The sequence below is a fragment of the Pecten maximus genome, chromosome 8 (genome assembly GCF_902652985.1).
Source record: "Pecten maximus chromosome 8, xPecMax1.1, whole genome shotgun sequence".
Classification (NCBI taxonomy): Eukaryota; Metazoa; Mollusca; class Bivalvia; order Pectinida; family Pectinidae; genus Pecten; species Pecten maximus.
This window is the reverse complement of record NC_047022.1, coordinates 33,398,561-33,415,883: the sequence shown is the minus strand read 5'-3', so window position 1 is coordinate 33,415,883 and position 17,323 is coordinate 33,398,561. Positions and strand designations below refer to the sequence as shown.

The window sequence follows — 17,323 nt, the reverse complement described above, 5'->3', positions numbered from 1 at the left end:
ACCTCTACTGTTACTATATGACATAACCACGAGTGTAACCTACCTCTACTGTTACTATATGACATAACCACGAGTGTAACCTACCTCTACTGTTACTATATGACATAACCACGAGTGTAACCTACCTCTACTGTTACTATATGACATAACCACGAGTGTAACCTACCTCTACTGTTACTATATGACATAACCACGAGTGTAACCTACCTCTACTGTTACTATATGACATAACCACGAGTGTAACCTACCTCTACTGTTACTATATGACATAACCACGAGTGTAACCTACCTCTACTGTTACTATATGACATAACCACGAGTGTAACCTACCTCTACTGTTACTATATGACATAACCACGAGTGTAACCTACCTCTACTGTTACTATACATAACCACGAGTGTAACCTACCTCTACTGTTACTATATGACATAACCACGAGTGTAACCTACCTCTACTGTTACTATATGACATAACCACGAGTGTAACCTACCTCTACTGTTACTATATGACATAACCACGAGTGTAACCTACCTCTACTGTTACTATATGACATAACCACGAGTGTAACCTACCTCTACTGTTACTATATGACATAACCACGAGTGTAACCTACCTCTACTGTTACTATACATAACCACGAGTGTAACCTACCTCTACTGTTACTATATGCGTAACCATGAGTGTAACCTACCTCTACTGTTACTATATGACATAACCACGAGTGTAACCTACCTCTACTGTTACTATATGACATAACCACGAGTGTAACCTACCTCTACTGTTACTATATGACATAACCACGAGTGTAACCTACCTCTACTGTTACTATACATAACCACGAGTGTAACCTACCTCTACTGTTACTATATGACATAACCACGAGTGTAACCTACCTCTACTGTTACTATATGACATAACCACGAGTGTAACCTACCTCTACTGTTACTATATGACATAACCACGAGTGTAACCTACCTCTACTGTTACTATATGACATAACCACGAGTGTAACCTACCTCTACTGTTACTATATGACATAACCACGAGTGTAACCTACCTCTACTGTTACTATATGACATAACCACGAGTGTAACCTACCTCTACTGTTACTATATGACATAACCACGAGTGTAACCTACCTCTACTGTTACTATACATAACCACGAGTGTAACCTACCTCTACTGTTACTGTAGAACATAACCACGAGTGTAACCTACCTCTACTGTTACTATATGACATAACCACGAGTGTAACCTACCTCTACTGTTACTATATGACATAACCACGAGTGTAACCTACCTCTACTGTTACTATATGACATAACCACGAGTGTAACCTACCTCTACTGTTACTATATGACATAACCACGAGTGTAACCTACCTCTACTGTTACTATATGACATAACCACGAGTGTAACCTACCTCTACTGTTACTATATGACATAACCACGAGTGTAACCTACCTCTACTGTTACTATATGACATAACCACGAGTGTAACCTACCTCTACTGTTACTATACATAACCACGAGTGTAACCTACCTCTACTGTTACTATATGACATAACCACGAGTGTAACCTACCTCTACTGTTACTATATGACATAACCACGAGTGTAACCTACCTCTACTGTTACTATATGACATAACCACGAGTGTAACCTACCTCTACTGTTACTATACATAACCACGAGTGTAACCTACCTCTACTTTTACTATACGACATAACTACGAGTGTAACCTACCTCTACTGTTACTATATGACATAACCACGAGTGTAACCTACCTCTACTGTTACTATATGACATAACCACGAGTGTAACCTACCTCTACTGTTACTATACGACATAACCACGAGTGTAACCTACCTCTACTGTTACTATATGACATAACCACGAGTGTAACCTACCTCTACTGTTACTATATGACATAACCACGAGTGTAACCTACCTCTACTGTTACTATATGACATAACCACGAGTGTAACCTACCTCTACTGTTACTATACATAACCACGAGTGTAACCTACCTCTACTGTTACTATACATAACCACGAGTGTAACCTACCTCTACTGTTACTATACATAACCACGAGTGTAACCTACCTCTACAGTTACTATATCCTACCTCTACTGTTACTATATGACATAACCACGAGTGTAACCTACCTCTGCTGTTACTATATGACATAACCACGAGTGTAACCTACCTCTACTGTTACTATACGACATAACCACGAGTGTAACCTACCTCTACTGTTACTATACGACATAACCACGAGTGTAACCTACCTCTACTGTTACTATATGACATAACCACGAGTGTAACCTACCTCTACTGTTACTATATGACATAACCACGAGTGTAACCTACCTCTACTGTTACTATATGACATAACCACGAGTGTAACCTACCTCTACTGTTACTATATGACATAACCACGAGTGTAACCTACCTCTACTGTTACTATATGACATAACCACGAGTGTAACCCACCTCTACTGTTACTATATGACATAACCACGAGTGTAACCTACCTCTACTGTTACTATATGACATAACCACGAGTGTAACCTACCTCTACTGTTACTATACATAACCACGAGTGTAACCTACCTCTACTGTTACTATATGACATAACCACGAGTGTAACCTACCTCTACTGTTACTATATGACATAACCACGAGTGTAACCTACCTCTACTGTTACTATACATAACCACGAGTGTAACCTACCTCTACTGTTACTATATGACATAACCACGAGTGTAACCTACCTCTACTGTTACTATATGACATAACCACGAGTGTAACCTACCTCTACTGTTACTATATGACATAACCACGAGTGTAACCTACCTCTACTGTTACTATATGACATAACCACGAGTGTAACCTACCTCTACTGTTACTATATGACATAACCACGAGTGTAACCTACCTCTACTGTTACTATACATAACCACGAGTGTAACCTACCTCTACTGTTACTATATGACATAACCACGAGTGTAACCTACCTCTACTGTTACTATATGACATAACCACGAGTGTAACCTACCTCTACTGTTACTATACGACATAACCACGAGTGTAACCTACCTCTACTGTTACTATATGACATAACCACGAGTGTAACCTACCTCTACTGTTACTATATGACATAACCACGAGTGTAACCTACCTCTACTGTTACTATATGACATAACCACGAGTGTAACCTACCTCTACTGTTACTATACGACATAACCACGAGTGTAACCTACCTCTACTGTTACTATATGACATAACCACGAGTGTAACCTACCTCTACTGTTACTATATGACATAACCACGAGTGTAACCTACCTCTACTGTTACTATATGACATAACCACGAGTGTAACCTACCTCTACTGTTACTATACATAACCACGAGTGTAACCTACCTCTACTGTTACTATACATAACCACGAGTGTAACCTACCTCTACTGTTACTATACATAACCACGAGTGTAACCTACCTCTACAGTTACTATATCCTACCTCTACTGTTACTATATGACATAACCACGAGTGTAACCTACCTCTGCTGTTACTATATGACATAACCACGAGTGTAACCTACCTCTACTGTTACTATACATAACCACGACTGTAACCTACCTCTACTGTTACTATATCCTACCTCTACTGTTACTATATGACATAACCACGAGTGTAACCTACCACTACTGTTACTATATGACATAACCACGAGTGTAACCTACCTCTACTGTTACTATATGACATAACCACGAGTGTAACCTACCTCTACTGTTACTATACGACATAACCACGAGTGTAACCTACCTCTACTGTTACTATACATAACCACGAGTGTAACCTACCTTTACTGTTACTATATGACATAACCACGAGTGTAACCTACCTCTACTGTTACTATATGACATAACTACGAGTGTAACCTACCTCTACTGTTACTATATGACATAACCACGAGTGTAACCTACCTCTACTGTTACTATATGACATAACCACGAGTGTAACCTACCTCTACTGTTACTATATGACATAACCACGAGTGTAACCTACCTCTACTGTTACTATATGACATAACCACGAGTGTAACCTACCTCTACTGTTACTATATGACATAACCACGAGTGTAACCTACCTCTACTGTTACTATATGACATAACCATGAGTGTAACCTACCACTACTGTTACTATATGACATAACCACGAGTGTAACCTACCTCTACTGTTACTATATGACATAACCACGAGTGTAACCTACCTCTACTGTTACTATACATAACCACGAGTGTAACCTACCTCTACTGTTACTATATGACATAACCACGAGTGTAACCTACCTCTGCTGTTACTATATGACAGTTGATATTGTAACCTATCTCTACTGTTACTATACCTAACCACAAGTGTAACCTACCACTACTGTTACTATATGACATAACCACGAGTGTAACCTACCGCTACTGTTACTATACGACATAACCACGAGTGTAACCTATCTCTACTGTTACTATATGACATAACCACGAGTGTAACCTACCACTACTGTTACTATATGACATAACCACGAGTGTAACCTACCTCTGCTGTTACTAGAAATTTGTTTTTCTCTTCCTCCAGGTCAATTATTCCTCCTTTCTGTTTCTGGGTTTCCAAGATGGCTGCCATTTCCACCTGCCACTGAAGAATGTCTGCTGATGGTCTGTATAACAGGCAATTATCTTTGTGGACCTGATCTTGACTCAAGGACTTAAAGTGGTCAAGGTCATAGTCAATGACTTCCCTACAGACTGGACAAAATACCTAGAAATGAATTAAGGATGTCAGTTACACTAAATTGTATATCTGTTTCATATTGTTTGCATTAAGTAGATGTTATTAATGAAACAAGCATTTTGTGAGTATTGCTAAACCAATACATGTCCCCTACCGGTGCCCCCAAGTTAAACCTTTAGCCAAATTTGATTAAAAAACTTTAGCCAAAACTGAAACATGATCATTTTATGAAAATAAGTTCATTCCAAACAATGTGTAAATTCAACTCTATTGGGTCGAATAAACAATGTTTCCTGCCCCTAAAAGATATTCAGGTATTAAGTAAATAACTACACTGATATTGTCCTACATTAACCAAAAATAGTTAGATTTCTTCTGGTAGGATAACTGTATACCAGACCTTAGTTACCTATCAAAATCTTTATAATTCTAATGGAGGAAAATCCTTTTAGAAATGGGATTCTACGTTTGTACTTTCAACATTAACATTTCTTGATATCATTGACATATTGCTGATTTATTAGTATCCAAACCTTATCAGTGTCATCCTGCCCCAGCTCCTTGTATTTGGGACGTTGGTTTGCTTCACTCTTCAGTGACTCGAGAGTGTGTGATACATAGCGGTAAAGACAGTGTTGATGAAAGTAGTGGTAACAGTCAGTACGAGTAAACTCCTCTCCCTCACAAAAGTGCTCCAGACATATTGTACAAGGACAGTGTGGCACGTTACCATCGGTCAGACTTTCTTTGGCTAACTGTGATGATAAAGTACAAAAGTGCAATCAATGATTGCGAACACTATGCATTCATCTTTTATGTATGTATAAGCATGACATTTTGAAATTGTACATCAGTCCTAGACCTCAAATGAATATACAATATGTATAAACCAAATCAGAAGGGTGTGAAGTGTATACTTTTGGACTTACAAACTTACCCCAAAAACTTTAAAGTCTTCGGTTGGGACGCCAATGCCGACATGAATGCCGGGGATCAGCATTAGCTCAAGGTTACTCATAACCCGTGAGCTAAAAATTCCTTTAGCTGCAGTGTTACAGATTATAGACATAGAAATATTGAAACTCAAGGGACAGCATGAACCTCTACATCATAACCCTTAATTCACAGTAATGTTATAACTAAAACTTTCACCAAGATGGCTGACACCCCCTTCCCTAATCTACCATTTTTCCAACTTCACACTAAACACAAGTTACAGGTACATGATTAACAGGAATTTGCTATTTATACTGACTTGGTTTTTAAAGAATTACACATTACTATGAGTTGATAGACTTATGGCAGTGACCAAAATTTTGCAGAACAACTTATACACAGGTATCAACTTATATTAATCACTTTTGTTGGCCCGGATGGAAGTACATGAGGGGTGCTACTGTGGAAGGAACAAGGAGAAAACCCATGTGTTTGGGCAGGTGACCATACCTTTTAACGTCCAATAAAGGAATCAAATCCTGGCTGCTTTGGTGAAGGGCAAGTGTGTTACTTTTCATGTGCGACTAAACAATTTACTGTATAGGGAAGATATAATCTAAAACAGAGCCATGGACAAGTTGATTCAAATCTCTAATCGGATAAATACTCCGATATACGATACAATGCATATTACTCACTTCTATAATATCATACAACATATGTCCTCCTCGCCTCTCCTCAGCCAGCTGGTTTATAGCCTCATGTAAGCTGAAATAGAATACAGGTAGTTTGATTAAGGACACTTAAAACTATTATTTAATACTTCTTTGTTAAAATACTTCTTACTTTGTTATTAAGATTCTATAGAGCAGAGACATGTTTAATAAAACGATTTACTTTATTGTTAAGAATCTGTAGAGCGGAGATATGTTTGGTAAACAATTTACTTTATTGTTAAGAATCTATAGAGCGGGGATATGTTTGGTAAACAATTTACTTTATTGTTAAGAATCTATAGACAAGAGATGCATTCATCAAATTCTTTAGCCTTTGTTGTTATTCTATAGAATGGAGATACATTCATCAAAATACTTTTTACTTAATAGTTAACAATCTATAGAACTGAGATAAATTCATTAAAATACTTTTTACTAAAGATCGAGTTGAGAATATTAAGACCTGAGATATATTCATAAAATACTTCTTCATCCTTTGTTGTTAAGAATGTATAGAATTGCAATACATTCAGTAATTTACTTCTTGATAAATAGACTGATACCTCTCTACCTTCTTATTACAGCAGGCTAACTGATACCTCTCTACCTCCTTATTACAGCAGGCTAACTGATACCTCTCTACATCCTTATTACAGCAGGCTAACTGATACCTCTCTACCTCCTTATTACAACAGGCTAACTGATACCTCTCTACCTCCTTATTACAGCAGGCTAACTGATACCTCTCTACCTCCTTATTACAGCAGGCTAACTAATACCTCTCTACCTCCTTATTACAGCAGGCTAACTGATACCTCTCTACCTCCTTATTACAGCAGACTAACTGATACCTCTCTACCTCCTTATTACAGCAGGCTAACTGATACCTCTCTACCTCCTTATTACAGCAGGCTGACTGATACCTCTCTACCTCCTTATTACAGCAGGCTGACTGATACCTCTCTACCTCCTTATTACAGCAGGCTAACTGATACCTGTCTACCTCCTTATTACAACAGGCTGACTGATACCTCTCTACCTCCTTATTATAGCAGGCTAACTGATATCATACATCCTTATTACAGCAGGCTGACTGATACCTCTCTACCTCCTTATTACAGCAGGCTGACTGATACCTCTCTACCTCCTTATTACAGCAGGCTAACTGATACCTCTCTACCTCCTTATTACAGCAGGCTGACTAATACATCTCTACCTCCTTATTACAGCAGGCTAACTAATACCTCTCTACCTCCTTATTACAGCAGGCTAACTGATACCTCTCTACCTTCTTATTACAGCAGGCTAACTGATACCATACTTCCTTATTACAACAGGCTAACTGATACCTCTCTACCTCCTTATTACAGCAGGCTAATTGATACCTCTCTACCTCCTTATTACAGCAGGCTAACTGATACCTCTCTACCTCCTTATTATAGCAGGCTAACTGATACCTCTCTACCTCCTTATTACAGCAGGCTAACTGATACCTCTCTACATCCTTATTACAGCAGGCTAACTGATACCTCTCTACCTCCTTATTACAGCAGGCTAACTGATACCTCTCTACCTCCTTATTACAGCAGGCTAACTGATACCTCTCTACCTCCTTATTACAGCAGGCTAACTGATATCATACCTCCTTATTACAGCAGGCTAACTGATACCTCTCTACTTCCTTATTATAGCAGGCTAACTGATACCTCTCTACTTCCTTATTACAGCAGGCTAACTGATACCTCTCTACTTCCTTATTATAGCAGGCTAACTGATACCTCTCTACCTCCTTAGTACAACAGGCAATACTGATACCTCTCTTCCATCCTTATTACAGCAGGCTAACTGATACCTCTCTACCTCCTTAGACCACAGACTAAACAATAATAATTGACCCTCTCTACCTCCATAATACAACAGGCTAACATGATACAATGGAACTCACCTCTCCAGTTCCTCCTCCCCTATACCTCGAGGGTTCCGTATGATGATCTCTGGTAGCTCCATGGGATACTACAAAGAAAACATCAGTCTAACTATAACTTTCCATATATACTACTTTTGCATGCTTTGAATTGTATATATGAATATGATGATGCAATAAAAATGAAGCAAAATGTTACATCTGAATGGTTTGATCTTCAAGCTCTTATTCTTGATTAATCAAGTTTTTGCCACATTAGTTGTGGATGTTTTATTTTTGATGTCTTGAAATTTGGTTAATATGTATAACTTTTCCACCTCTCAATCACACAATGTATGGAGTACACTACATGTACATAGATAAAATAAAGTACATACACTGCCAGGCAGGTTGAGTACGAGTGTCATACAAACAAATTTCTTGTTCACATCTTCGCCTGTGGATGGGTGGAGCTGAAGGCTGATACTAGATGGGTGGCCTCTGTCAAGTAAAATAAATAACACACACTGAACAAAGGGAAGCAACTCAACACAAATTCCATTCCTGGATGTTTTTGGTTGTACCTACTTCTAACCTGAATACCAATTTACAATAAACTTCTTGTCAGTTGGAATTGATGGTTTACAAGATATAAGAAATTTAGTTTTGTGCTGTACACATGATAACAGGAACTCTCTGAAGAGTGTTTGTTCAAACACATGATTTTTTCCATAAAAACAGTAATTGTTTAGCTAGTGACAATTTGAAATCTGATTATTTGTTATTTCCTCTATTTCAGATGTAGTCAGAACATATGCATGGAAAATCAAAACAAGAGATCCCAGAGGGATCTTGGCGCCCACCACTGAATGATCTTCATAGGTTCCATGTCAGATTGATCTTTTCTCTACTTTTCCCTTCCTCTAAGTCTTACTAATCTGTGTAAATTCAGAAACAGCCCTCTAGTACTTTTCAAACAAGGGGAACCTATATATAAAATTTAAGATTTAGTGATAATGGCTGTCTGTCGGCCATATTGTTTTCGGATTGGTCCCAAAATGCAACATCAGGGACAAAAGGGAATCTACAAATGAAATTTTAGAAAGATCCCTTCAGTACCTTTTGTAAAATAGCGATAACAAACTTCAATTGTCAAAATCCAAGATGGCTGCATGTCGGCCATGTTGTTTTCCGATTAATCTCAAAATGCAATATGCATAACAAAGCACCCAGGGGAACCTACATATGAAATTTGAGAAAGATCCCTTCATTACTTTCTGAGAAATAGCGATAACAAACTTCAATTGTCAAAATCCAAGATGGCTTCCTGTCGGCCATGTTGTTTTCCGATTGGTATCAAAATACAATATGCATAACTAAGCACCAAGGGGAACCTACATATGAAATTTGAGAAAGATCCCTTCAGCAATTTCTGAGAAATAGCGATAACAAACTTCAATTGTCACAATCCAAGATGGCTGCCTGTCGGCCATGTTGTTTTCGAATTGGTATCAAAATGCAATATGCATAACTAAGCACCAAGGGGAACCTACATATGAAATTTGAGAAAGATTCCTTCAGTGCTTTCTAGGAAATAGTGATAACAAACTTCAATTGTCAAAATCCAAGATGGCTGCCTGTCGGCCATGTTGTTTTCCGATTGGTCTCAAAATGCAATATGCATAACTAGGCACCAGGGGGAACCTATGTATAAAATTTGAGAAAGATCCCTTCAGTGCATTATGAGAATTAGCGATAACAAACTTCAATTGTCAAAATCCAAGATGGCTGCCTGTCGGCCATGTTGTTTTCTGATTAGTTTCAAAATGCAATATGCATAACTAGGCACGAAGGGGAACCTACATATGAAATTTGAGAAAGATCCCTTCAGTACTTTCTGAGAAATAGCGATAACAAACTTCAATTGTCAATATCCAAGATGGCTAACTGTCAGCCATGTTGTTTTCTGATTGGTCTCAAAATGCAATATGCATAACAAGGCACTGAGGGGAACGTATGTATGAAATTTGAGAAAGATCCCTTCATTACTTTCTGAGAAATAGCGATAACAAACTTCAATTGTCAAAATCCAAGATGGCTGCCTGTCGGCCATGTTGTTTTCTGATTGGTCTCAAAATGCAATATGCATAACAAGGCACCAAGAGGAACCTTCATATGAAATTTGAGAAAGATCCCTCCAGTACTTTCTGAGAAATAGCGATAACAAACTTCAATTGTCAAAATCCAAGATGGCTGCCTGTCGGCCATGTTGTTTTCTGATTGGTCTAAAAATGCAATATGCATAACTAGGCACCAAGAGGAACCTACATATGAAATTTGAGAAAGATCCCTTCAGTACTTTCTGAGGATTAGCAATAACAAGAATTGTTTACGGACGGACGAAGGGACGGACGGAGGGACGGACGGACCACGGACCACGGACGCAGGGCGATTTGAATAGCCCACCATCTGATGATGGTGGGCTAAAAATGTTATCAATATTATTAGTTTTTTGGCAAATCATTAAAATGTAGCTTTTTCTATCACTATTGTTATTCATAGCTCTAAACTATTACCATTATTAACAAGAGATCCCAGAGGGATCTTGGCGCCCACCATTGAATGATCTTTATAGGTTCCATGTCAGATTGATCTTTTCTATACTTTTCCCTTCCTCTAAGTCTTACTAATAGCCCTCTGGTACTTTTCAAACAAAGAGAACCTATATAACAAATTTAAGATTGAGCGATAATGGCTGTCTGTCGGAAATGTTGTTTTCAGATTGGTCCAAAAATGCAATACCAGGAACCAAGGGGAACCTACATATGAAATTTGAGGAAGATCCTTTCAGCAATTTCTGAGAAATAGCGATAACAAACTTCAATAGTCAAAATCAAAGATGGCTGCCTCTCGGCCATGTTGTTTTCTGATCGGTCCCAAAATGCAATATGCATAATAAGAAACCAAGAGGAACCTACAAATGAAATTTGAGAAAGATCCCTTCAGTATTTTCTGAGAAATAGCGATAACAAACTTCAATTGTCAAAATCCAAGATGGCTGCCTGTCGGCCATGTTGTTTTCCTATTGGTCCCAAAATGCAATATGCATAACTAGGCACCAAGGGGAACCTACATATGAAATTTGATAAAGATCCCTTCAGCACTTTCTGAGAAATGGCGATAACAAACTTCAATTGTCAAAATCAAAGATGGCTGCCTGTCGGCCATGTTGTTTTCCCATTAGTCTCAAAATGCAATATGCATAACTAGGCACCGAGGGGAACCTACATATGAAATTTGAGAAAGATCCCTTCAGCAATTTCTGAGAAATAGCGATAACAAACTTCAATTGTCAAAATCCAAGATGGCTGCCTGTCGGCAATGTTGTTTTCCAATTAGTCTCAAAATGCAATATGCATAACTAAGCACCAAGAGAAACCTACATGTGAAATTTGAGAAAGATCCCTTCAGTGCTTTCTGAGAAAAGCGATAACAAACTTCAATTGTCAAAATCCAAGATGGCTGCCTGTCGGCCATGTTGTTTTCCCATTAGTCTCAAAATGCAATATGCATAACTAGGCACCGAGGGGAACCTACATATGAAATTTGAGAATGATCCCTTCATTACTTTCGGAGAAATAGCGATAACAAACTTCAATTGTCAAAATCCAAGATGGCTGCCTGTCGGCCATGTTGTTTTCTGATTGGTCTCAAAATGCAATATGCATAACTAGGCACCAAGAGGAACCTACATATGAAATTTGAGAAAGATCCCTTCAGTATTTTCTGAGAAATAGCGATAACAAACTTCAATTGTCAAAATCCAAGATGGCTGCCTGTCGGCCATGTTGTTTTCCGATTGGTCTCAAAATGCAATATGCATAACTAGGCACCTAGGGAAACCTACATAGGAAATTTGAGAAAGATCCCTTCAATACTTTCTGAGAAATAGCGATAACAAACTTCAATTGTCAAAATCCAAGATGGCTGCCTGTCGGCCATGTTGTTTTCCGATTGGTCTCAAAATGCAATATGCATAACTAGGCACCAAGAGGAACCTACATGTGAAATTTGAGAAAGATCCCTTTGGTGCTTTCTGAGAAATAGCGATAACAAACTTCACTCGTCAAAATCCAAGATGGCTGCCTGTCGGCCATGTTGTTTTCCGATCGGTCTCAAAATGCAATATGCATAACTAGGAACCAAGGGGAACCTATATATGAAATTTGAGAAAGATCCCTTCAGCACTTTCTGAGAAATAGCGATAACAAGAATTGTTTACGGACGGAGGGACGGACGGACGGACCACGGACGCAGGGCGATTTGAATAGCCCACCATCTGATGATGGTGGGCTAAAAATCAAGTTACATCTTCTTACATCTATACATTTACATTAAATTTTACTTGTTAAATTATTTCAAGAAATAATCTATTTAAAGCAACAGATGTTAATGACAGGATTTCTGTCTTGATACAATCTGATATGAAAAAGAAAAGAAAATATATATTTAACTTTCTGCAAGATCCCAATTGCTGCCCCACCCATACAGACATTTCACTACAGGTGTTGAAAAACATATATACATAATATTGGGAATACCCCTGCATGGCTGTTAAAGACTGCCTAAATATAGCACGTTGGGGTCTCAGAAAAGAAGTCTCATTACATCATGTATTCAGTGCAAGGTACACACTGATCACTTAGCAGTTATATATATGCTGGGATCACAATTGTATTACTTCGTTATACCTACTTCCTGTCTATTTATAGGTACACAAATATCTCATACTGTCCTGTTATCACAACACACACAGTGTACTACAAAATCAGGGCCACATGGAGGTTTGTAAACACAAATTTTATGTTTGTTTATAATAATTATAATAATATGGTAAATTCAAACAAACAAATTACCATAAGAACATGATTATATAGACATAATATTCTTTACATTTTTATAAAAAAGATCTCAAATGAAATCCTTACATTGTACTTGTGGTATGATATCTCTTCAATAGATCTTTGATTAAATCCAGCTGGCCTAACATGCTCTTACTTTTCTTCTTTTGAATCTAGATAAAATATTCTTAGCAACATGGTTATAACAACATTAAGGAGATCTTGTGACATAAAAATGGCTACATTACCTGTCATCATGGTCCACCTCAAGTTCACCAATGTAGATGGATTCCAGGACTTCCAGCTCTTCGTGAATGATACTAAAAACCAATGATAATTAATTTTAACACAGACTTACATTCTGTACATGTATGTTCCCAACAATTCCTCTACTAAAGCAAAATGCATTCCTTAAGACATGAGCTACATTTAGTGTTCACTATTAATCTTACTAAACAAAAGGAAAAGTTATCAGACCATAACAATCACATAATTCCCATTGGTGTAGTTAAAGGAAGAATAATGTTTGTGACATTGTCACTAAATATAAAACATTGTTTTGTCAGATTTCATTAAATTAAGTGTATTTTTGATATCACAAAAATTTGTGGTACCAGAAAGAGTTAAAAAAAATATATTGATAATATACATGTAACTTGCAAATCAAACATACGTAGTTGAAATTGAATTGATACGTTTGTGTTTATTTCCACAAACTATATCTTTTGCCATGAGCAGTCACACAAACTATATCTTTTGCCATGAACAGTCTCATGTAGTCATGACGTGAACAGGTCCAGTTGACAGCGCAAAATTTGACTTTGGATTGTGATAACACTGTTAAATGTTAGTTATATATGAGAAAACCTAAAATTCAAGATAATATAAGTAACTGCCTCCTTTTGGAAAGTTATGGTCCTACAATGCTCACAGGATTATAGACAACACAGGATTGCAGTCAAATTGGTTAATGCTCGTTATAAGACCATAACTTTCCAACAGCAGTTTAATGCTTAAATATAGAGTACATGTAAGTACACATGTACAGCAATATATATCATACATTCCTTCACAGTACTGTCCTGAGCTGTTGATAGGACATTATACAATACTGGACTTATCCTACACAGTATATGGAATGTATACAATCAGAAATGTAAGTGTAAAAGTCACAGGTTGGTGTGTCTTGTACATAACATTAAATACGGTCTCTCGCTGTCACTCAGCTGACAGAGCATACATCTTTGGCTCAGGAGGTAGCAGAACTGTGGATCAACCAGGGACGAAATAAAGTTAAAGTTAAAAACGTTGATAAAATTTTGCACCAAATATAGTTTATTTTTTTAGCAAGTTTTCTCAAAAAATACTTGTCCAATTTTTTTCAATTTTGAATCAATTTGAAGCTGAACACATTTTGTATGATTAATGCAAGTTAAACAATTTCGAAAAGTTAACTAAATTTTGCATCAAATAGCAGACCTCTGATATATATCCAATTTTATCTAATGTCTGCAGGTATATATAGTAGTAGTGATAAAGTGGTAGACTAGTACACTTTCTTGGCCCAGTGCACAAATATAAACTGGTGAAGTTGACTTCTCTAATTCCACTTTGTTTGTCCCAGGATCAACACACTGAAAACCCAGGTTCAATTCCTATAGGGGTACTAGGCAGAAATGTGTTTTTCCCTATTCTTACACATTGGCGCCCCACTAAAATCTCACAGTGGTAGTATTGAGAGTCTCGGGTAGAGATGTTGGTAAATCTCAAGAAATAACAGGAAAGTTGTTTGGAATGGGCGTTTCATCGGTGGCCAGGCACATGTAGCTCAAATGGTTAGAGTGTCCGTCTAGAGCTTGAAGGTCCTGGCTTTGAGTCTAGGCATTCGAGGCATTCACAAGAATGTGTTTTTCTGTCTCTATATACAATGTACATTTGTATGTAGACATTACAGGTACTGTATCATATACAGATACGAACCACCGTGGCTTAATATAAGACCTAGTTACTTATTTTGCTACAAAAAGGAAATATATCAACACGCACATATATATCGCTGCTTTGGCATGTTTAATCTGTTTGTTAATGTATGTAGACATTACAGGTACTGTATCATATACAGATACGAACCACATTGGCTTAATATAAGACCTAGTTACTTATTTTGCTACAAAAAGGAAATATATCAACATGCACATATATGGCGCTGCTTTGGCATGTTTAATTTGTTTGTTAATGAATGGAGACGTGGCCATGGGCCATCGGACTTGCATAATCCAATCGTAATATTTGGATCAAAATAACTGAATGTCATTCTTTGGACTTAATAAGCATATACTTTAAACATGAGTTCATATAAATGACTGATCATTTCTAATATAACTGTTACCGATTTCTAGCAGGCATTATAAACTTAAACTGGTGTACCTGTCATCCGATACAAAGGTGCACCCGCCAGCCATCTTGTACTATCTAAAAATAAAAATGGAAGACGGAAAGTGTTCATATTTCCGGATGTATCGGACCCTAAACAAAAAAAGGAGAAGAGCTTCTTATATCACAATGCTTATTTAGATATTAAATTGTAAGTCAATATCACATAAATACATGTAGAACGAGTAATAATCTTTAATCTAACAGTACCGAATTGCTAGCTGTTAATTAAATAAGATTTCGTTAACGCATGCAAATTCTATTTTATTCGATAAAATGATTTTATTGTGGTAAACAATACATGCTTGAGAACAGCACGAATTAAAATAAGAGATTGTTATTTTAAGCATATTGGATTTGCTATGTGTGTATATATATATACATATATATCACCGGGATAATTTTGGCACTACAGTATAGAAATAAGAATATTGTTCCAATGAAAAAGAAATAATAAATATGTTGTCCTTGAAAACAGGATTAACCAGAAACCCCTCAGGCTTATTTCCACTGGGGTCTAATGACACATTTAGTTAGAGTCTGAGAAATTCATAAACAATTGAGAAATTCTTATAAATTCATATAACGATACTGTATATATATTACAAGTTATAACACATCGAATGAAAAAAATGAATGAAATAAAAGTATGTGAAATTCATATAAAATTCAGAAAATCGTTTAACTTTTAGGTGTCATAACCGCACATTTTTTACGAGACATCTCTCGAGAGGTTACATTCATGCAGTTACAATAATGATGTAGCTTTTTCTCCGTCAGTACAATAGTGTCATGTTGGGTTCTTTAGCAGGATGATCATGAGGTAGGCCTAGTATTCGGCATCAGTTGTTCGTTACGCCTATCATAAGGTGTCGGCCCCGAGGCTATCACTGTTTCATACTTGGTCGTATGAATGTGTCAAACCCCTGTGATCGCAAGGCGACAAATACACGAACACACTCATCCCGCACACAGGGGAGGCCGTCCATAGTTGTTGATGAGACCACAGGAACCTGAGAATTTGTTACAGTCTACATAGTGCGTATAGAACACATTCAGAAATTCAGAATTTATTTTTAATTTTAATTAATTTTTTTTTGGAGGGGGGGGGGGGTAGATTAAAATTGCATAATCAACATCGGGGTGTCATTTTTACAAAATCACAAAATTTTAATATAGCCCTAAACAGCCCCTTCCCCAAATAAACCTAACGGGTTCCCATGCCATTTGCCCACCACACATCGACTATAACAACAACATTAAATCACTGTTCATTGCTTAAATGGTCCACAAGGATATGGCCAATCGGGCGATGCACATGGGTATAGAAATTTAAATGAGGGATGGTTTATATAATTAGGACAGTCTGGACAACGTTACCGCCATACATGTAGAGGAGCATGCCTCGTCTGTGTTAGTACATCCAACCAAGTCAGAGATTGTCCAAAAGCTAAATAAAAAATCTTTAAAGAAAGAAAGACAGGGCAGATAAACCAGGGCGTGATCGATATGTGTTGAACCACAGGGGCATGTCTAGTTTTATATTACAAAAAATAGTCAGAAATACCTATATATCATGCCCCTGTGGTTGAACAGAGCCTAAGGGTGGTTCAAGCTGCAATTACTTGCGTGAGATAGG

General features: G+C 37.3%; 1 protein-coding gene across 1 annotated transcript in view; it reads right to left on the bottom strand.

Annotated features, from left to right (window-relative positions):
- LOC117333258 (uncharacterized protein DDB_G0287625-like) overlaps positions 1–15,764 on the bottom strand; it is a 29,247-nt gene extending 13,483 nt beyond the window's left edge. Inside the window, exons 1-7 of the mRNA XM_033892473.1 lie at positions 15,679–15,764; positions 13,500–13,571; positions 8,749–8,851; positions 8,393–8,460; positions 6,430–6,499; positions 5,329–5,550; positions 4,601–4,822 (exon numbers count right to left, since the gene is read on the bottom strand). Of these exons, the coding sequence (XP_033748364.1) occupies positions 4,601–4,822; positions 5,329–5,550; positions 6,430–6,499; positions 8,393–8,460; positions 8,749–8,851; positions 13,500–13,571; positions 15,679–15,713 (792 nt within the window). The 5' untranslated portion in view covers positions 15,714–15,764. The remainder of the gene's footprint in view (positions 1–4,600; positions 4,823–5,328; positions 5,551–6,429; positions 6,500–8,392; positions 8,461–8,748; positions 8,852–13,499; positions 13,572–15,678) is intronic.
- Positions 15,765–17,323: the final 1,559 nt, after the last annotated feature.